The 22,611-nt window shown below is 38.0% G+C and overlaps 2 protein-coding genes across 4 annotated transcripts in view; one reads left to right on the forward strand and one right to left on the reverse strand.

Annotated features, from left to right (window-relative positions):
• The window catches only part of FBXL2 (F-box and leucine-rich repeat protein 2), a 54,387-nt gene extending 45,992 nt beyond the window's left edge, over positions 1-8,395 (forward strand). The window contains exons 11-15 of the mRNA XM_010582786.1: positions 814-874; positions 2,305-2,349; positions 2,628-2,684; positions 6,605-6,817; positions 7,799-8,395. Of these exons, the coding sequence (XP_010581088.1) occupies positions 814-874; positions 2,305-2,349; positions 2,628-2,684; positions 6,605-6,817; positions 7,799-7,906 (484 nt within the window). The 3' untranslated portion in view covers positions 7,907-8,395. The remainder of the gene's footprint in view (positions 1-813; positions 875-2,304; positions 2,350-2,627; positions 2,685-6,604; positions 6,818-7,798) is intronic.
• Positions 8,396-9,936: 1,541 nt separating this feature from the next.
• UBP1 (upstream binding protein 1 (LBP-1a)) overlaps positions 9,937-22,611 on the reverse strand; it is a 39,574-nt gene continuing 26,899 nt past the window's right edge. For 2 of the 3 annotated variants that reach the window (XM_010582266.1, XM_010582251.1), the window contains 8 exons: positions 21,084-21,187; positions 20,195-20,249; positions 19,918-20,011; positions 16,925-17,015; positions 16,110-16,216; positions 13,967-14,109; positions 13,351-13,402; positions 9,937-11,827 (listed from right to left, as the gene is read on the reverse strand). In XM_010582266.1, coding sequence (XP_010580568.1) covers positions 11,790-11,827; positions 13,351-13,402; positions 13,967-14,109; positions 16,110-16,216; positions 16,925-17,015; positions 19,918-20,011; positions 20,195-20,249; positions 21,084-21,187 — 684 coding nt within the window. In that variant the 3' untranslated portion in view covers positions 9,937-11,789. The remainder of the gene's footprint in view (positions 11,828-13,350; positions 13,403-13,966; positions 14,110-16,109; positions 16,217-16,924; positions 17,016-19,917; positions 20,012-20,194; positions 20,250-21,083; positions 21,188-22,611) is intronic. The other variant, XM_010582259.1, reaches the window with a different exon arrangement.

Below are 22,611 nucleotides of genomic sequence, written 5' to 3' on the forward strand. Positions count from 1 at the left end.
GAGTGTGTAAGTTGCACTTAGTTTGTGCTGCTCATTGCATGGTGCTGTGGTTTCTCCTTATTCATCTTAATACTTACTGGACCTGCAAAGTAAAAAGTGTTCATTAAAAAAAAGAGAACAAAGATGACAAAACATTAATGGGATGGAGGCCTGTTCTGCATACTAGTGGTGCTGTTTGGGGCAGTTGACCTTTTTTTTGGTCAGTACTGCTTCCCAGTGCCCCTGAAAAGAGTGTTAGGTTTATCTTTCCAAAATGCTGTGTTGTTTTCTTTAAGGTTGTGTTGGTGTAGTTTATTGTTTTTACTGTGGGCTTGGAGAATTTAAGCTCCTTGCTTTCTGGTAACTTGCCTCACTGTGCTTCATGCACAGGCTCTGACCAATTTCTAGTAAGCCATTTCTCAGTTTTGTGGCTTCCCAACATCCTGTGTTTAGATAACAGGTTTTAGATGCAGGCTTCATCTGTATTTCCTTAATTCAGGGTTTATTCTCCCATGTCTTTCCTCAGATAATACATGAGAAAACTTGAGCATTATGCTGTCTTACTGAAACAAGAGGTCAAAATGACTATAATTATGTATAATTTTTTCCACTTCGTGTGGAGAAGATTTGAGGATTGAACTTAATCTGTTCTGTGACTGTTAGAGTCTTCTGATAAGCTGGATCAAAGTGTGCCTAGTGCTTTTTAATTGCAAATTACTGTGAAAAATAGGCATATATATATATTAGCTATCAATTGCAGAAACAGATTTGTATCTCAAATGCATTTGCTTTTCTCTATGTTAATGTTTTCTTTAACATTTAAAACTTTTCTAGGATTTTGGAAGCTGCAAGATGTTCACATCTTACAGATGCTGGTTTTACGCTTTTAGCACGGGTAAGGGTCGTTTCAGGAGGTTAGAGCTTGTCTTGTTTTCATTGCTGCTGAACAGCTGTGAATTGATGTAGTCCTGCTGGGAAGGAATATGAGAAGAAGAAAAATAAAGTAGGAAGAACCCAGTGGAGGAGGGGACTAAAAAGCATGATTTTATTTCTGGATTATACTTAGAGCTGCAACTTATCTATTTTGCCATCTATCATTGCATTTTCCACTTCCCCCCTTTTTTTAAGTATGTTTCAATTGAATTTATTATGCTTAACATAATTCTGAACTTGTTCTATGTATTCTAGCCAAACTTCCCCTATAAAAATGATGCATATCTTTGTGATATTTATACCCCCAAAATCACCATATAATATTATTCTGATCATACCTTTTAAGTTACAAAAATACTTACATTATAAACTATAAACACTTGTGCCCTGATTCATGCTGTAAATATGTAAAGGAAGCATATTGATGGTATCAAATGCTTCAAGTTAGACTTGTATGCTTGCTGGTTTAGGAAATCTGAACACAAAAATAATACTCTGTAAATGGGATTCATTTATGCTGATGATACTTAGTGTGAATGAAAGGTATTTTTTCTACCCACAGTGGTTAAACAGAGTGCTTTTCTAATCATTCAGCACTACAGCCTTGGGCTTTCGATAGCCACCTCAAGCCTGCTTTTGGGAGCTGCAAGTTAAACCATTTCTTCCTATGCCCGTAAAAAAGGGGTTGGGGTTTGGGCTGAGCCATGGCATCATGTGGTCTGCTTTGAGGTCACAAGGTTACATCATTTTCTTGAAAGTAGTCATGATCAGATGTTGAAAGCACTTCCTAAAAGCTTGCTAGGGATCTCTCAGAATATTGGGAAAATTGATTGTATAAATGTGAAGGGCAGCTTTCTCCCAGCCTATTTTAATATTTTCAGCATTCATTAGCAAAGCAAATTGTTTTTAAGGCTGCTTTCTAATGTGAAGAGAGATGTTCCATGGGCTTAAGTGTGTTTCAGATTAGTTTGGTGCAGGTTGATGTACGCAGAAGCTGGATTTATCTGTATGCAAAATAGTTAGCTTTAGTGCACAGACTATAAATACCATAGGTTTGAATTGAAGTTGACCCCAAAAGGGGGAAGGGAAGCAGGGGTGGGTGAGTACTGATATATCCTGTTCAAACCTTACAGGGCATGAAGGAGACATTTCACTTAGTAAGAGAAAGGCTGGAATGTAGAGGTTTGAGAGGGAGGTGGTGTATTGCTTGCAAATTTTCTCCCCCCCCCATTTTTTGTCCTTTGGTGGTGATCAAATACTTGAAGGGATTTAGCTCACAATTTCCTCTTGGAAGCTGTGCTATCCTGTATTACTAGCACTGTGCATGATTGTATGTCTATATGTTGCTTCATTTCATCTTTTGTTTATCTGTTTGTTTGTTGTTTATTTTAGAATTGCCATGAGCTGGAGAAGATGGACTTGGAAGAGTGTGTTTTGGTGAGATTTAATATGAAAAGGAATATTGAACATCCAGTATAAGAATGCAGTGCATTAGCACTTTTAGATGTGCTTTGTTTTTTATTAATAGTGCTCTTTGTGATAGTAAATAAAAATAATTGTTGGGAAATTCTATACAGGGAAATACTTGAAGAATAACAGGTGATTGGATATTTTCCAGAAATAACAGAACCTTCATCTGGTAGAGAAAGAGCTATCTTATTTGAAGGTAACTCTCCTGCTGTCTGCTGCTTATGGTTGGTTTCTTTTATTTCTAGATAACTGACAGCACATTGATACAACTTTCTATACACTGTCCTAAGCTACAAGCATTGGTAAGTTTCACTCTTTGTTTGTGAACTTTAATACATCCCCCAAAACCACACATGTACACAACTCCTGCAATATAAAACCAGGCTGTTCACTCTGTATCTAGAAAAAGTTCCTGATGTAGTATGATACTGTGCAAAATATATGTAAGTTTTGTAAGTATTCTAAAAGAAGCAGATTACTCCTAAAATATTTACATGCATTGTGTGATTAAAAAAACTACCAAATCAGTGAGTAATAACCAGAAAGCTTATATTTTATGGTTAACATCCTTCATATTTGATTACTTAGTTCAACTTGCAGTACTCAGATCCTTTATAGATACTCTTAAGTGTTCACTAATAGTTTTCTTAGGGACTATGACACTTTACATCAAATATTGAATAAACAAAACCACCCAGTGAAGATAAATGTAATCACTCTGTAATCAGTTTTGCATGCAAGGAGGTTTTCCCAAGGACTACATTTACATAGTAAATTACAGAAGGTGTTTTTGACCTAGACTTTTGAATGTAATTGGAGAGGACAGAGATGCCTTCAGTGGCGTACCCTGCTTACTGTATTTCAAAGAAGTGTTTTCTAGGGAGTGGTTGCTTAGATCTTTCAGAACATCAAAAACAATTTCAGGTGATATAAATTTGGCTGTTCTTCAGTCAAGGGACTCCAAAATTACTAGACTGTCTTTACAGTAGGAGCTCCTGTATTTAGGGCCAGTTGTCCCATAAGCGTAGATTTGTTATATACTACTTCATATCTACATGAGAGAACAAGTATCTTTATAATCTGTTCTTAGATGGGATTAAAGGATGGTTTGCTGCTTCATTAATTAAATTGTGTTATGATTAGTGTTACTTGGTGTTACTAAGGTAGCAACATGAGGAGAGATGGCTTTTGAAAAGGAGCTTGTTCACTATTTTTTATTGTTGTTGTTTTTTATTCTTGCTTATTAATTGTCCAACCTCATTTCTGTACCGTAATTCTTAATGTTAAGCCAAACAAGAGTTGTCAGGAGATGTGGAGCCATTTATATGGGACACTTTCCGTTCTTTTGTGACAGATGTGTTTTTGTATTGTAATCCCAACTGTAACCAGTACTTGCAAGAGATCTTTTGTACCAGTTCTGCTAGTGCTTCACCAGAGATATCATAAAACCTCATAATTTCCAAGTATTTTTCTGAACCTGCTCCTGTTTGCTGGTCTTTGTGTGTTAGCCCACAGACAGGGAAGTGTGGCATTGGTAAAATAACAAACCTTTTCTAAGGAAACCAGAAAAATTGATTATTTTTTGTTGTTGATGTGTAGATCCTGTGTGTAGGAAGGATACATACACAAAGACTGAGTGAACAGTGATGGCTGAGAATTACAGGGAAAGAAAAAACAGACTAGCAGGTGCCAAATAGCTTATGTGAACTGATCTTGATACTTTAAATGTGAAATCACATACTGTTGATGGTTCTGTAAACTCTTGTGCAGCTGTGCTTTAGCAGACGGTTCTGTAAACTCTTGTGTAGCTGTGCTTTAGCATATGTTCAGGTATATTTGCAGTTTAAACAAATATTTTGGAATTGCAGAAATCAACTTTGAATTTGTTTCTTGGTTTTTGGAAACTCAGTAGATGGTGGAAATAAGCAAAAGCACTGTTAGACCAATTATAACCAACTATTAATCTTCATCAGTATCAGAGTACTCAAATGCTTTATTACTTACTGGACTTAAACACTTTCACCACAAATTACTACTTAATAATTGTACATGCAAATTATTAGAGAAACTATTAAATACTCCTGATATTCCTGGAGATCAGAAGACAATTGAATTCTTCAGTTCATCATACTGTTTCTTAACTGTCACAGTATATCATGCCATATTTGATTTATACATAGCATTTAGTATGTATTAACAAAGAATTTGAACCTCTCTGTTTGTTCCAAAGATTTCAAGCAGTTGTCTTTGTAAAATTCTACATTATTAATGCTTTCTAACAGTGTCATGAAGTCAGAAAAATCATGTGGTTTAATGCGAAGTGTGTATCATTTGGCATATTTGTTTTACAAAGTTTGATAACTCAGCTGTACATCCTGTATTGTCCTTTCAGTACCAAATACAGTGTCTCAGAAAAGCTGATTTTAAAAGCTGCTTACTTCCTGGGATGGAAAACACTTAATTAGCCAGCAGACTCCTGCCATAGCCAACAGCTTCACATAACCTCCTGTCCTTCCTTGAAACAGCAAGTCTATTATAAATGTTCTTTAACCCTGCAGCTGCTGATTGTTTCCAGGCTGTGAGCCAAATCAAATGCTCAGAACATATATAGAGAGAAAGTAGGTATAGGAGAGAACTTAAGTATTTAAAAGAGTTGATAGACTTGCAGAATGTAAACATGTTATAATATAAAACACTGTTGATGGGGCAAGCATGTAATTTCTGTTGTCTTTTGGAGACAGTATGCACTAGTTGTGGTGTTGCTTGGAGTCACTGCCAGCTGCTCACACTTGGTGGGTGATTAAAATTGGACCAGTTGGAGGTGAAGGGAAGCTGCTGTGGTGGTTCCCCATCAGACTCGGGGGGAGTTGCAGACCTGTCTGCCAGCCTCTTCTCTGGTTACTTGTTCATCCTGTTGAGCAAAGGAGGAAAAAAGTTGAGGGGCAAGTTGTTCTAAAAGGCAGGACAGACCCCGTGTGTCTGGTAGCAGGCAAGAAATGCTCATGACTCTAGCTGAGGTAAAATAAGGGTAAGGTTGGTAGTCCTCAGGCTTTCTTGTCAGGCTGAAATAAAAGAACGTAGATGGGATGTACTGAGAGAAGGGAAGGGTTACGTGTTTGATTTGGGTGATTGGCAGGAGGTACTTTTGAGTGCTAGTTAGCTTGCGCCAAGTTACAAAGCATTTTTGGATCGCTGCAAGTGTGTCTTCATCCATTGCTGTCTGAAAAAAAAACTTGTGGCAAGGAAATGCTACTTGAAAACCAGTCACCATTAGACTTAGAAACAAGTACAGGCAAGACATAGGCATGAGCATAATAAAGCAAGGAACTAGCCCAGAGCGAGAGGAGTAAGAGGTCATAGATCCCACACGTTTCTAATGCAGAAGACTTGAGAACATTCATTTCACTGGTGACAAGGAGTGTTTTTTAAGCCTCTTCTGAGGAAAGTCTGTTTCCTGTTGTCATCATCATTGCTTCTCCAAAAGTCATGAATTTCCTAAAGGAACCAGGAAACTGTTTTATGTGGTGCTACTGCCCAAGATGCTGCAACTTTTTCCATCCTCTTGAAATTCAAGAGGAAAAAAATATGTTGAAGAGGAGAATTTTTTAGTTTATTTTACTGACTGATGCAGAAAAGACTTGTTCCTGCAGCTGTACAAGATGTTTATTACTCCTTGTAGGTACAGCCTGAGGCGCTAAGCGCTCATGGTTTTTTGAAATCATTATTTGGCATATCAGTCCAGTCTGATTGTTCTTTATCTATGTGGATTTGCGCAGGCTTGGTCCTGGTGGTATGTATGAAAACATGGTAGCTGTGAAACAGTAACTCCTGTCAGTAGATACTCCTCTGTTCCTGCATGTTCTTGATCATCCTTTGAAGTTGTCGCCTGTTTCTGGTGTGGCACATGTGCTGTTTGCACCTGTCAGTAACAGAGGTGCGTGACAATTGGAACTGAATTGCCACATTGATAGAGAGCAAAAGGGCCTGAGGAGTTGGCCAGTGATGCCTGTTTTGGGACTCTAACTCACTTTGAAGCAAAGTTAAAGTACACAGCCCTTCTTTTGTTGAGTAGAGCTGTTTCTTTTGTTACTCTTCTGGATTTCAGCTGTGTACTCTTTGTAACTGCCACTAGAATGAAGAGGTTGAAGAGGACTTCTGATGTTTAGAGGACAGAGTAATTAGGGCCAAGTGGTGTCGCTAACTGTTTGCCTCTCTGTTTCAGAGCTTATCTCACTGTGAATTGATCACTGATGATGGGATTCTTCATCTGAGCAACAGTACGTGTGGTCACGAGAGGCTGCAAGTACTAGAGCTTGATAACTGTCTTCTCATCACTGATGTGACTCTGGAACACCTGGAAAACTGCCACAACTTGGAGAGAATTGAGCTGTATGACTGTCAGCAAGTCACGCGAGCCGGAATCAAACGAATCAGAGTACGTGTTTGCTGACTTGTTCCGGCAGGAATGCCTGAGGTGTTGATACTGCTTGGGATTGTACAAATCCTGCAGATGTCCCAGGCAAGGGAGGATGGAAAAACAAAGTCTGAATATCGTTCTGTTAGGTCCCCACCTCTAGGGACTAAAGGTAGCTCTTCTATATGAGCAGTAGTAATTGTTTATATCTCATGACACACTTGCTGTTGGAATGAAGAGTGCTTAACTTCTGCTTTCTGTATTTTTTCAAGTACAGGCTTCTATGTTTTTAGGATTGTGTAGTGGTATTCTTAAACTCTTAAAATATACATTAATATGCAGAGCCAATAGTAGAACATCTGTGTGGAGATTTCAGTTAATAGGTTGTGGGGCTGTTAGGCCCTGGAATCCAGCCACAAACTTTTCCTCTGTGTACCCCCCCATTAGGTCAGCGACCACCTTCCTTGGGGGCAGTGTTTTAGCCTTACTGTTAAAACTCGTCTGCAGCTTCGTATCCCAGATTCCTGTCCAAACACTTTTGCAATTGGAAAGCTCATCCCTGATTGATAGTGACTGTTGAGGGCAGATGCCCTGTTCTATACCATGCTGCTTTCTAGGATGAGAGAAGCAGGGAATATGAGAGACGGGATACAGATGAGCGAGTCTTTTGTCACTAGCCAGGGGTCTGTCTCTCCCCTGCAGCAGAACACATGCCTCTCCTGACAGGGAGCTCTCTGGCCTGATGGGTGCTTTGTTGGGAAGTAAGTGGGAACCCTGAGCAGGTGAGTGTGCCCAGACATTAATTAGTGTGCCTTAGCTGAATGGGATATGAGAATTACATGTCAGAAGACAGCCTGGATAGTATCAAGTGTATAGATGCTTGCTTTTTGGCTAACCAACCTTAGTGAGAGCCCACTTGTTGGCAGTAATTGAGGTGTATGGCTGCTTTTTACTAGTTATGTTTGTTCCTCTCCCATCGTAACACAGACTTTTCATCCACAGGCTCATCTACCTCATGTCAAAGTTCATGCTTACTTTGCTCCAGTAACTCCCCCTCCTTCGGTAGGAGGGAGCGGACAGCGCCTCTGCAGATGCTGTATTATTCTTTGACAGTAAGTGCAACCACATAGAAAATTGTGGTGGTGGTGAAGAAGAGAATGGGACTGCAAGTCAGTGGAAGGAGTCGTTTCCTGACAGTCTTAATGGTGGTGTTTGTTTGGTCATCCAGTTTTGTGACAAGAAAAGCATTTTTTTCCAGGTAAAAATCTTAATGTCATGTGCAGCTGTGGATTAAGTTGGTGATGCTTTGGTTTGTATTAGTAACTCCTTCCTTCTGTTGGCATGAGAACTGAAGTACCATGTAAAATGTGCGGGCATTTCAGCAGTTCACTAAACTTGGAAGTTAATTTGCATTTGTAAGCACTACTCAGCGTGAAGTTCTAACATAACGTGGGGCTCAAGTCCATCACACCAAGGAACTGAACCTGCTGTTCTGTAATATACATGACAGATTAAGTATCAGGTTTAAGGACAAATCAGCTTTAGCAGATGTTGACCAAAAAAAGGCAAGGTAATCATGAGCTCTTACAGCAAAACAGCTTCTACTTTTTCATGATTCAGCTTTGTATTTAATTACATAACAGGGTGTAATAGGTAATGTCAAAAGGCAAGATAGTACCTCAAGATAACTATATAAATAGAAATACTTTCCAGGTTTTTGAACTTGGTTCAGTTGAACTATGTGTTAGTATAAAGCTTGCCCATCACTGAAGCATGTTCTAAGCCCAATGCCATCGGCCTTTAAAAGGGGTAAGAAATCCACTGTGGTAGAGCTTGAGCACTCTACTGTTATTGGCTGCCACAATCATTCATGGTGCTTCCTGTAACGCCATTCCTGTGCCCCTTAGTTACCTCCTCTGTGTTTAAGGAAAGGATGCAGCTGTTCTAGGAAGGAGGGGTGCGTTATTCCTGCTTTTCTGTAGATGAGAATGGAAACCAGGTTCAGTTATAGGAACTATGGTGGAGTGAGGAATTCAATTCAAGCTGTTTGTCTCACCTGTTTTAGGGACACAGCAAGCAGATGGGCAAAAAAATCTTTTGGCAGGAGTTGAACCAAACCAAACCTGTGGTTTTCAAATGTAGAAAGCCAAACTCTTCACATTTGGATTATTTAAGAAGCTGTCAACTTCTGAATGATGATAATAATAAAAATCTATGTATTAACTCTTAAGGCCATGCTTTCATCCTTAGTTTTTCAGTGCTAGAGGGTTAGAAAAAATAAACTTTTTTTTATATTAAGCAACTTAATTATCTGAGATAAACTACTCGACAGTTCAGAAAGCTTTTTTGTGTAAGATTGATTGATTGTGTGTATGTTTTAAGAGTTCAGGACCTGTGTGTTCACTAATAGAAATACTGGCTTAAAAAGCAGCTGAAGAAGCTACTACTGGATAGTACTGCAATTCCCCCCCCCCAAGTTTTAAAAGGAGTGTGAACTTGAAGATACTTTTATGGCTAACAACAGCTGGGTTGCGTTCATGCTTCAGTCACAGACGATGGGGACAGCAAATGAAGACCTCAACTTTGAGCTTAAATTAGAGCTAAGAGCACAGTACGTGGGTTTCTTTACTACTAGAAAATAAGCCAATCAGGGCTTGTTTTGCACAGTAGTGAAGTGTTGTTACAATCATACTTATAAGATACTGCTGTGTTGGAGAGTTTTAAGCAGATTTTATTCTCAACTGTACCAGGGAAGTCATTGGTACCAGTACGTCAAGATGTGTTGCCTTTTGTTGGCTCATTTTTTTCTAACATAATGAACCTTGTAAGTCTATTGCATTAAAGATGTACAAAACCAAATGGAACCTACCCTCTGATATAGGACACTTAAATAAACAATCAGCTGACGTCAAATTTGAATTGGTTTCCATTATTTCAAATTTCACAAAGTTTTCTATTAGAAGCAGAAGAAAGATCTACATGCATGTGTTGGGTGCAGGATAAACTACAGAGCTAATTTGCTTCTATTACTTACCTTTACCTACTGTTATTGCTAGGGTAAGTAAGTCTTCCAGTTAATCTGAATCTTAACAACAGAAGTAGCTCTAATGTGTTAGAAAGTAAAAAAAAAGAAAAGCACATTTACAAAATTATTGAAAAACATTTATTATACTTAAATTGAAATGTGTACATCTTATTAAAAAACAAAAGCAATTTGCTGGTGCCATAATTTAATTCCAATTTCAAGTGAGCTGGACAAACTACTGTACAACTTTCAATATTCTTTAAAATTAGATATTTGGATACTTTCCAATCAAGGATTTTTCCATTTTTATAAAATATTTGGATTTGAATCTGGTGTGAGCTGAAAAGACACAAGTGTCAGTTCAAGAAAATACTAGGACCAAACAATACCCAAAGATGAACAACTTATAGGCAGAAATGTTTAAGTACATAAAATTTTACTTTCAGTGCAGAAAAAATAAGAACAGGAAAAAAACCCCTAGCTTTGATGAATTTAAATTTTCAAAATGCTACAGCTTTAAGAAGCTTTTCTGCTAAGCAGTTGAGCCAGTTATGAAAGAGAGGGAATGAAAAAAATCAAAGTCGCTTTTCTACATGCTGTAGTAGGGTGTTTACGCTGAACACTGCAGCATAAAAAGCAAACTATTCCCAAGCATTTAAGCCAGAGATCAAAGTGGAACTTTTCAAAGGCACAAAAGTGACAGCTATGATGCTGTCACTTAATGCCTTTTGAAATATTCCCTTCTAAGTACCTAACCAGTTGAAACTTAATGTTAACATAGGAAATGCTGTGCCCTGTCTTTACAAGAAATATCCAAAATACTGAAAAAGCACATTGCCTGTTTCAAAGAAAAGTAAATATTTGGTCGCATGGAAGAGGCACTGTAACAGTTGTACAGTATGGATCAGAGGGTGAAAAAAGGTCAACAGAAAAGTTAAGATACTTGTCCATAATAGCAACTACAGCAAGGCCTTTACCTGCTGGGAAGGAGACTTAAATGGTGCACATTTAGTGTTTCTTAAGCAATTTATTCGATGTTGCTGAAAGCTATGACAGCCCTGTGGTGCCAGTGGGTCATCTTCCCTCATCAGCGTAATTCCACTATGTCATAGAAGTCCACCTCTCACTGCTAGCATTTTTAAACCCACAATTTTACAAGCAAAGAGTTAAACTGCAGCAGTGTTCCGCAGAGAACCTAGGAAACTAAACATAAAGGATGCATAGGCAATTCTTTTCCATTAAGTTTGTTAAAGCAAAACACAATTACTTGGTACCCCATAGGATTTATATTAATTAATCCCTCCAGTAAGGTACTATTGATAATGCAGTTTGCTGCATGCATATATTGCATCTGTCTAGGGCTTCTTAAAAGCCCTGTTCTGGCATTTACACTTCTTACATACACTCTTATACACAATTTACACGGGAAGCTGTTTTGACAGCTTTACTCTCAAAAGACCTGACAACCTGATCACTATCAGCTTAACTACTCATCTCCACACAGATTAGTATGTGCTCTGCTAACATCAGAAAATAAAACCAGCATAAGGTACAAGCAAGTAATAGACAAACTGGCACAGAAAGGTAAATGCCCCCAAATAAGTTTACATTCATCTCCAACTGGATACAGGTAATAGAAAAGCAAGAGCGCTTTACTTCTAGAAACTGTATCTACTGGCCATAATTTGCCTTATTTTCAGTAAAGGGCAAGCACCTTTGCTTACATTGTCTTCCATGCCTGTACATAAGCTGTCATGGCATTATACCTCCCTCTCATGAGGACACTTAGCTATGGCAGTGATAAGAAAGTTCACCTATCAAACAGCTCATTAGAAACATCATTTTGTGTTTTCAATATGAAACATCTTATACGGTGAAGTTAGATCCTAAGGTTTTGGATGATCTTCATAATCTTTAGGCAGGACTTAAAATTCTGCGTTGGAGTATCAGTCTAGCAATCGTGTGACATCACTTCAAAATTATGTGGAAGCCTTCACCATTTTCAGCTGGAAAAGAGAAAAAAGTGTCAGTCTTTTCATAAATGTCAGAGCCAATGCACCAAAACATCGAAGTACGGACTTGGTTTTTACCATGTTGAAGTAGTTCATTCCTACTATGAAATCTTGAACTTGAAATGTGAAGTATCAGTAACTTGCTCTTCAGACTAAATGTGTGAAGAATAACTTTTAAAAATCTCTTTGGGTTGCAGTTATTTCTGAACTCTTCCTATTACACATTAAACCACCTCATTTGACAGTGACAGTTAATATCATAGAAAGAAGTGAACTTCTGCAAGACCAATATAAATCATTAGCATATGTTTTTAATCATCTGTTTTGTGATGCTCAGCCTTAAACTAGAAAGCCAAATGGAAACAGCGTTAAAAAAACCACCCTGTGGATTTTAAGCTTAGAAGCTAGCAGGACCAACAAAAGGCTTAACAACCGAGACAAATGGGTCTCTAACAATCACTAACCACATGAATAGATTTTATACAATGCAAAACAATTAGTTTCAAGTTAGGATGCTCATAAAGTGAAGCACACTTTAAAAATACACCTCCTCTATAGCAAAAACATAGCTTTTAAAAATTTCCTACTTGTACTGAACAAAAAGGTTATGATTAACAATTGGGAATTGGATCTTCAAAGTTGGGACAGTTTCTGTAGGTAAAGTTTGCACAGAGTCAAAGTTGTCCACCGATTATAGCAATTTCCTGGCACCTTTAACCAGAAGTAAACTGGACTCCTAAGAAAGCATTGGATTAATTGGAAACACTAAAGGGAGACTCATACCACCTACAGAGGACACCTGAACAACAATCTCAGTGGACTCAGGTTGGTGGCATCCCCGTTTAACTGCATGCACACAATGAAGATGGTTCCACCCATCTGCTGACAGCATGGGGCAGGGAAGTTCAAGTCTACTAGTTGACGCTAAACAACAGCATTACAAGAGCAAGTCACTGTTAGGCTGAGGAGACGAGCTGGAGCCTTCCCAGCAAAATGGCAACATCCTGTCTACAGCAGCAACCTACTGAGGACGATTATTTACCCCCAATGAAAGAACAGAATTTTATAGACAGTTCTGCCAACTGTCAGGACTCGGTTAACACTCGATTTCTGAATTTCAGAGGTACTACTGCCAGGACTTTTAAAAATTTAATTATTTTGAAACCTCACCATTCTCAACAATTATTAACAGCAAGTACAGTTCAGTGATGGTTGACTGAATTTTAAATGAGGTTTGTTATTGAGCACTGCACTGGTTCTGAACTGAAAGCTTGGGGAAAGGACTGAGGTGCTACGCAGAGGCTGAAAGGTCTGGCTGAGAGAGGAGGAACTCACTGGTATTTTCTGCTACTACTGTGTGCAGGGTTTTTTGGGGTTTTTTTCTGGCAAGTCTGCTGTTACTCTTTGCTTGGGAAAGTCTTACTAGGATAGTATTCTGCTTTAAAGAAGGCTCCTTGGTAGAATAAACAAGACTGTTTAAACAAGAATAAAATAGACTGTCAGAAAAGACACTGTACCTTTTATTGTGGTGAATAAGAAACAACTCTCATCTTGAAAGTTCTGAACCATCTACCAAAAAAAGAAAAAGTTTTGAAACCCTTGAGTATGACCAATGCAAAACCCAAATACATCAGATATTAAACAGCCTTTTATAAGTAATTGCATATTTCTGCAAGTGACAAGCAGATACCAAATTAAATTAAAATACATTACTGTCAAAATACTACTTGTTGTGACAACCAGTTGGCAGCCTATTACTGTTGGCTGTGTTTTTGGAACTCTAAATATGCGTAGCAGATGCTTGAATAAGCAGAGTTCAACAGTATTTAAACACTCCCTGCCTTTGGGCATGTTCAAAATAAACACATACTAATTACTGCAGCATCTCAGAACTATATAGACCAGTTGCCTTTCTCATCTCATAATTTGTATTTATTCAGGTAGAGGAAGAATGACATTTAAAGGATCCTTCTGCTCATTTTAATGTAAAGGAAAAAATACTCTAAATATCAGAAAATACTAGGTTGCATTATCAAACAGAAAAAACCACTAATAAAGAAGCAAGCATAAGAAAATCCTCCATTCTATTTAATTCATAAGTAAAATCTGTCATGAAAATAAAACTTCCATTACCTGATCACTAACAAGAATGTGGATACCTGTGGGACCCTGTCTGTAAACCTGGTTGATCTGATGCAAAGGAATATTAAATGCCAGAGCAAGCTTGCGTGTGACTTCTGAGGCTGCCATTTCTTCTAAGTAGATTGCATGATAAACTACAAGAAAAAAAATTATTTACGTAAGCATGGTACTAATTGATAACAAGTAACTATATGAAAAAAATCCATATTTGCTTATACCCCAGCTTTAAAAAATTTTAAAAGCTAAAAACCTTTACTTTACCCTCCCCCTGCTCTCACTGAGAAGCATGAACTGCCATGACTTTTCTTTCAAGGTGAAGTCATAAGCACAACTCTCGGACAAGGGGGAGGCTTCTATTTGCCCTGATACTGACGGCAACTTCCACGTTTTTTTGCCATATCCTGCACAAAAAGGCATAGTCATGTCAAACAGACTTAAATGGATCTTTAGAGAGTTACCTAAAGATGACTTGGGAGGTATTCTGGACTGTCTCAAAAGAAGCAGGTAATACATGTAAGACTTACACTACTGCACTGTTGCTTCAAATAGGGATGTAGATTTTTTTTTTTGGTAAAGTCTTTTCCAACTCTCTGAATAAATTTCCTACAGATCATTTCAGAGCTGAAGAGCGGTGGGGGAGAAAATACAACACAGCAAACAAGCCGAACAATAAGACAAAGTAGCTATTCAGTTTGATGCTGTATTTACAGTTCTGTAGCTTTATTTAATAGTGCTAGAAGCACTTGGCAGCTCCATTTTTGCACATTATTCTGTCCCAAACCAAAGACTGAAGATATCCAGAGGGAAAAAATATGTATTTGGTAGTATCCTATTTACAGATCCTCCTCCACTTCAATTCTCACATGGAAAATACAAAACTACTATTACAGCCGCAGCCTATATGGGTTTCAGTTGGTTGGGGAGGGAGGTCTCTTCACTCAAAGCCAAGAGCAAGAAAAGAATCATTTCAACTAGCTCCATTCTCTTAATTGTAAGATTGACATGAATTTACAATTAAATAGTAAGTTCCCATCTGTGTTGAAACAACAGCTATCTTCTCAGGAAAATAATACTAAAATCATGAGCCCATACACTGCTTGGCTGTTTTCCCTCATCCAAGCTCTACCAGTTTTAGTTCAGCTGCACAGAAAATGACAGCAAAACCTAACAGAAAATGGGAAAGATTTGAAGTGTTTTATTTGCACATAGCTTTTGCATGCACCTTCATTTATCTGGTTAATACCTTGTCTGTAACAACAGTTAGCACAGCTAATTTGAGAGCTTCTTAATTAATTACCACGTATCATGGTTTAACCCCAGCCAGCAACTAAGCACCACGCAGCCGCTCGCTCACTCCCCCCCATCCAGTGGGATGGGGGAGAAAAATCGGGAAAAAGAAGTAAAACTCGTGGGTTGAGATAAGAACGGTTTAATAGAACAGAAAAGAATAAACTACTAATGATAATGATAACACTAATAAAATGACAACAGTAGTAATAAAAGGATTGGAATGTACAAATGATGTGCAGTGCAATTGCTCACCACCCACTGACCGACACCCAGCTAGTCCCCCAGCGGCGATTCCCCGCCCCCACTTCCCAGTTCCTAAACTAGATGGGACGTCCCATGGTATGGAATACACCGTTGGCCAGTTTGGGTCAGGTGCTCTGGCTGTGTCCTGTGCCAACTTCTTGTGCCCCTCCAGCTTTCTCGCTGGCTGGGCATGAGAACCTGAAAAATCCTTGACTTTGTCTAAACACTACTGAGCAACAACTGAAAACATCAGTGTTATCAACATTCTTCTCATACTGAACTCAAAACATAGCACTGTACCAGCTACTAGGAAGACAGTTAACTCTATCCCAGCTGAAACCAGGACACCACATCACTGCAGTTAGTTTTATCAATGGACTGAAAAAAATCAATGATTTCACCCTGAGAGGTTTTAAGGTTCTGTTCACCCCGTGCAGTTTTAAAACAGCAATGTCGTTCTGAATACAACTTCCTGCGGTTTCTTTGTACATGAGAAACAGAAATTCAGCCTCTTCACTATTCTTTTTTCCTTCACACCTATCTCGGTTTAGACTTTTTAAGATACAGAAATGGTATGCTGAGAGACCCCTATGCGCCATACCATATATTGCACCGTTGCTATCACCATTGCCTGCATCTTGTCTTTCCAGTTGTATGCTCCTTAATGGCTCCTGACAGACATAGATTGTTAAACGGGGCCTAACAGACCTGCAATTCAAAGAAATCACACATCAGAGAAATGGTTGCTTGCCCTGGAAATACAGAAACTGATATGCCACAAATGTAGATTTGTTATGCTAATAGTACACTTGAAACATTTTCTTTCACTGACAAAAAAAAAAAAAAAAAATTTAATATAATGTTAAGTTGTCTCTCAGATGCTACTGCATTTAAACAAAATTTCAATTCCGAGTTCATCAAGACGCTGCTTGTTGAAATCGTGGAACATAACTACTGAGTAACTACGACAGTTCTTATAAAAGTCAATGGTAACAAATACCCATTTCAGTCAGAATCAGATACATCAACTGGGATGCTGGCTGTGTTAGCACTCAACACTTGTACCCTCAAAAAGCCTCAGGTTGTTCTTAGCTCCCCTAAATGAGAAGTTTTGTGTCTTGGCAACAAATCCACCTGTTTCCAAGAAATCAGCAGTGCCCAGCTGCACTGGTACCAGTGTTGCAGCCTACCTGTGAAGTTGTCAGTGCCTGCATCTGATCTGGGGTCTGCCCTGAAGGCATATACGGGAGAGAGGCTCTTGTTAAACATACTGCTGCCAAGTAAGTCCTGAGAGAGCTCACACAGGCATCAAGGCCCATCCTGAGACTGACTTCCCAGATCTCCCGAATCTAAGGATGGAGGATTCTAGTAAATTACAGAAAAAACCCCACTCAACCTCACAATTCAACATACTACCTGGATTTCAGTGCATTATATAGCCGAATTCCATCGGCTGGACCACAGATTTGTACCAGATCTTCTCTTGTCAGCTTTAATAAATCAGCACCTGGAGAAACACATAAGGCTTTTATGAATATTATTTTAGAACAGCTGTACTTTTAAAAATAAGTTGTATGTTCATTTAAACCAAGAATAACAAACTCCACCGTTATAAAAATAGAATCCTGCAAACACAAACAAGCAAGTAAAATTTAGAATAGGCACTAGGTAGCACTAAGAAAAAATAACCTATTTTCCAAACATGGTTAGTTTCACTCAACGGCATTGTTGTCTTTGAAAAAGTACAAAGTCTGCAAGGCACACAATTTCTGAAGGGACAGGTGACTGTTCTATATCCCAACAATGGCTTAAATGACTCCAAGTTTTAACTGACACCCAGTCACTGTATTTTAAAACACACACAAAATACAGAGCAAAGATATCTGACAGTTTCTCGCTCAAGGAATCATCCCAGGCATTCAACTAATACATATATCCTCTATGCAATTAAGTTACTACAATGCCCTCATTTACAGAAGATACTGCTAAAGGCTGGCATAACTAAAGCAGTGTGGGGTGAGTCCGGGTTGTGGGATATTTCCATCCAAAAGCAGGTGGTTTTGGTTTTTTTTAAATGATCCTGGGAATAAGTGATCTGTGAAAACAGCTGCTTCCCAGAACATTTACTTTAGAAAAGGAAGCTTTAATAAAAGGTACTAAGGAGATCTAAACACAGAATGGAAGGAAAAATCCTTCTTAGAAGCAGCATGGGTGCCAACAAAGAAAAAAACAGTCTGAAAAGTCAGTTGCTGTAATAGATGAGTGGGAGGACAGAAAAAAAAAGATGGTCTGTTTGAAAATGTTCCACAGACAATCTAGAAATGCATAGGTAAAAGTCAGCAAAAGTAATTTGTCATCATAGCCTTTAGATACTGTAATTAAAAAAAACCCCACCACATCAGAGGAAGTATAATAAAAGCTATGTACACTACACCTCTTGCTTCAAAGAAAAATCTATCAGCCAGCTAGTATTTGACTTCCATAAACATATAAAGATAAAAATGAAAAAGAACTGCTTTAAACGTTTTCCAAGAGTCTTTGTCAGGAATTTGGTACTGAAGTACTATGATTGCTAAGCTTTCTCAGTAAACAACAAGCACAGATCAAAACCTAACCAGCAGCAAAAGAATAAATGGTCAGTTTCCAACCCTGCAAGGGTTGACAATAAAATATTGTGCTTTTCCATTAGGTCCATGGTATTTAAAATAAAAGCATCATCTCCTTGATTAAGGAGCCTTAGTGTGTCAGTCTTGATGAGCTGGTAGATGCTGTTGGTTCAGGGGAAGCTTGCGGCAGCACTGTCCACTGAGGTACAACAGGTTGCTCTGCTAGGAGTACTGAGCCATGCTGAGGAGGGAAAGCCAGGATGGCACTAATTTATTGCTGAGATCACTAGTAGTGCCAAGTAGTTCTTACACATTATATATGTTATTTTGGCCTTTTTTTTCCTCAAATAAATCATGTTCTTATGTGCCAAAAGCTGCAGTTTTTCCAGAGGCCTCATTACCATCTCAAGGTCTGGTCAATTTTTATTTGAAGAAGTCGTACCGCCTGCGCGTAAGAAAACACTGTGGAGCCCTGGTGTCTCAAAATTTTAGTTATTTTTATATTACTATATTATTATTAGCAGTAGTTCACAAAATTTTAGTTACTTCTGCCCATATTGATGTCACCAGAACTATACATAATAATTTTTATCAACACCATGTTTCCATACTGTTTGCTGAGAAAGGCACTGCAAAATACTGGCTCGTACATTAGTGAGATTGCAGAACTTCCTTTCTCAGGGTTGGATGACACCCTCACAGCTTGTTCAGAGAGACTAAATGTGAGGTCATTTCTCAGAATTTGTATATCCTAGCAGAAAACAGTACAAATTTTAGGCAGAAAACATTAGGCAGCTGCAAACATAATTAAGTAGCTACAGAAAAGACAAAGCTTTGAATCTTGCAGATTTCAACAACGCCACATTAGAGAATCTGTACTTTCTGGGCACTGCAGTCTTTACTAGATCGAGTTAGGGAAACATGATCTCAACCAGGGAAGGTGCCTGACACAAAGGGAATCCTGGCAGAAGCATGAACTAAGCAAAGAGGCGGAGAGCAGGCATCATTCATCATATTCTCCCCATCATGTGTCACCAAAGAAAACTGAGAAGGAATTTTACTCATGGTGTGTACTGTGTCATCCCACCCTCTGCACAATTACATGGAAGATTAAAGAAGCAAACAGCAAAACACAGCCCCAGCTAGTGCATCTATTGCCATTTCGTGCTCCCATACACATAGTGGAAACTACACTGACAAACATTTAAGGAAGAGCAATCAGACATTCTGCTGAAATGAAAAAAATTAGACAAATACACGTAGGTAAAGGAATTCTGTTGCATGGGACTGAAGCAGAGTTTGAAACAAAAAAGTATTTGCCATTTCTGTGAATAAGACAACTATTCACAGCTTCAGAGTTCTAGAGAATGAAAGCTTCGTATACTACAATTAAATCTAACTTCTACAAAAAGATCTAACATGGGGCAGATGTTAGCAATTTCTTGCACTTTGAGATCATTGCATGCTGGCTGCCGTCAGGAAACAGCAGAGCAAAATAGACAGCCTGCTGGTCTGACTCACCAAATTCACTCATTTTTCTCAAAGGACTTATCAAGGTCAAAGTGATTTTGCAAACTATCGTCAGAAAAAAATAACCTAGCTTCGTTTTGAGGTCTTAGGGTGAATTTGTGCAAAACAAGCTATAAAAAAAATGCCTTCCAATGCAAATTGAACAATTTAATAAACAATTTAGTAAATTACAATAAATATCAATGCCATATTGTTTTAAGAGAATTATTTTTGCACACAAAACTTGCCGACTAACAAAGAAAGACTCTAAATAAAAAAGTAAACCACAGATACCTGAGAAATTTGAAAAAAGCCTTGTATAGGTAGAGAATCTATGCTTGAGCAACCATTGCTGAGTTTCCTGGATTGTGGCTGAAGGATGAAGCTGCTGTAAGAAACAAGATTGGACATGATAATTTGGATATTAAAAAAAAAAACCCAACCATTAAAAAAATCTCCCTCAGTTAAACACTTCCTCAGTACCTATTGTTATCAAGGTATGTATAAATCAAATATTCTGACACAAATATACAAATATGGCCATGATCAATACCAGAAAGCAAACACTCACATCTCCAGACCCTTGAGAGGTTCCATCTCCTTGATGATTTGGGGAGGAAGAATTGCTACGATAAAAAAAAAAAAAACAACCAAAAGTATTACTAGGATTTTATTAAGCAAAATATTTAAGCATTGCTGAAAAATAACTTGAAATTCTCAAAAGAATAAATATCACCTTTGAAAGACAAATTAAATGCTGCATAGAGTGAAACGTAAGTTAAACTCAAGAGAAAGATCATCAGACTTCAATATGCAAGTGATCTGGTTTCTGTTCTGTATATTCTTTATCAGCTGGAGAAGCAGCTTTACCAATACTGACGGGAGGTTGTATGGCCACTTAACTGTCTTAAAGGGTGACTGAGGAAGAGGTAGTAAAATACAAGGCAGGCAAACCTAAAGTATATAGACCAGACAATACCACTGTAAATCATTCCTTGATTACCCAAGTTTGATTACAGTAGTTTAATTAATGCCTCAATATAAAATGTTTTTACCAATACAATTTCTGTTGAAAAGCTTGTGAAGATTATTGTTGGGTTTTTTTCTTGCAAATTACATGAACTGTTTACGAGGGGAACGAAGACTGTTCTTACTGAAAAAGGCTAAATAGTTTCCATAGACAAGGACTAAATTGGAATGGTTAAAAGGTAAAGTATTTGCTATACGACAAAGGACAAGAGGAAAAGTTTTCAACAACGTGTAGTAAGAGAAGCAGAAGTAATTACATTATAATTGAATCACATGATGTAAGTGTCAAACTCTAAAATAAATATATAGGTCAAAACAATCTCTCATTCCCCAGTGGAACCAGAAAACAGTTGCATTTACTCAGAAAACACCTCTGAATAAGCCTGATTTTAAAATGTTACCTTTAATTAGGGTACAGAAAAGAAACCTACCTGTCTGGGACACTGTAGGTATTATGTTGAGCAGAGGTAAAAGTTGGAGCAGGAGTAGGACTGTTGTTTACAAATGTTGTAGGAGTATCAGGCCAGGGTGAGCACTGAAGATAAAGAATTAAAACTTAAGGTTCTCTTGACAATATGTTTTTTACTCTGATGCACACTTGTTTCATTTAAAGCCAGGTTTTATCCACAGAGAATTTTGATTTGTAATTCCAAATAAAGATTCCCTCCATCCCACACATTACATGCAGATACTCCAGGTAAAAATCAGTTCTGTTTTATCTTGTTCTTTCATGAAGACTCCTATTTATACTGTCTTCTGTTAACGAAATGAAGGTATTAGTGGTGGAACTGACAGAAGACCTGTACAGATTACCGAGTTTAAAACCAACCAACCAACCCACCCCAAACCATCTGCTGAAAAAACTTCTTTCATTCTAAAAGGGATGAAGGGGTTGTTTAAACTGCAGGTATCATGACTTGACAATAGGTGTTCAGCAATAGTAAGTAAAACTATGAAGCTGGATTTCACCTTGTAGATAAATTTAATGTATCTGCCCTGATGGCAATTAAATACAAATGGCATTTTCAGTAGAAATTTTGTGAATTGAAAATTTTTATTAATTTACTGCAGGACTAAAATGATGCTTACATGTACTGCTTTCTCTAAACTGCTTGGTAAACTGGAATTTTATACACAAATTTAAGTCATCACAGGTGTATGATGAGCTAGCTGTCCAATTCAGTCAGTCTTTTGGGGATTTTTTTTTTTAAACCATCATGATAAAGCCCTTCAAAACAAGACTAGCTTTTAATGTTTCCAATACCATTGCAAATCCAGTATTTTAAAGAAAAATAAAAACCAAGCAGATTTTGGTCTGTTCAAAGACAGACAGGATTAAAACAAGCAAGTTGTCCAAGATAAAGTAAGCTAAGACCATGCCTGTTAAAACAACAAAGATTTCCGATATACTTATCGTGCACCAGCTAAATACCCTGTAAGGAAATTTCCAGAGTTATATCATAACCCTGGGGTGGAGGGTGGGGGTGGAGGAGGAGGGAGGGGAACAAGTATGACCTAGTAGTAATAGAAACATGTTTCAACTATTTTGTGTTGAAAGACCCTTTCACTATCTGGGGGAAACAGTAAATGACTGCAATACCAGCTGAAATCTTCTATAAAACAGTTAACAACATTTCTGTGCTGGACTCCAGTCTTCACTCGTCAGTGTAAGATTGCAAGTTCCTCAGCATGGTGATATAATTTAAAAAAAAAAAAAAGTTTTGCATGCCAATAGCTTAAAAATTGGGAAATTCTTCATCTGTCTGAGATCTAATTCAGATCAGCATTTTCACTAGCCGCTGTGTACACACTGCCTTTGATTACATAGGCTACAAACAGTGCCATCCACACAAAACATGCTCTTCTATGACCTTCTAGCATTACCCACTCTTCCTCCTATTCTGTATATTCCCATCTGTTGTTTCTCTTCTTGAGCTCATTTTAACGTTGATCTCAAAG

Source organism: Haliaeetus leucocephalus, unplaced genomic scaffold (assembly GCF_000737465.1).
Source record: "Haliaeetus leucocephalus isolate CR32 unplaced genomic scaffold, Haliaeetus_leucocephalus-4.0 Scaffold83, whole genome shotgun sequence".
Taxonomy (NCBI): Eukaryota; Metazoa; Chordata; class Aves; order Accipitriformes; family Accipitridae; genus Haliaeetus; species Haliaeetus leucocephalus.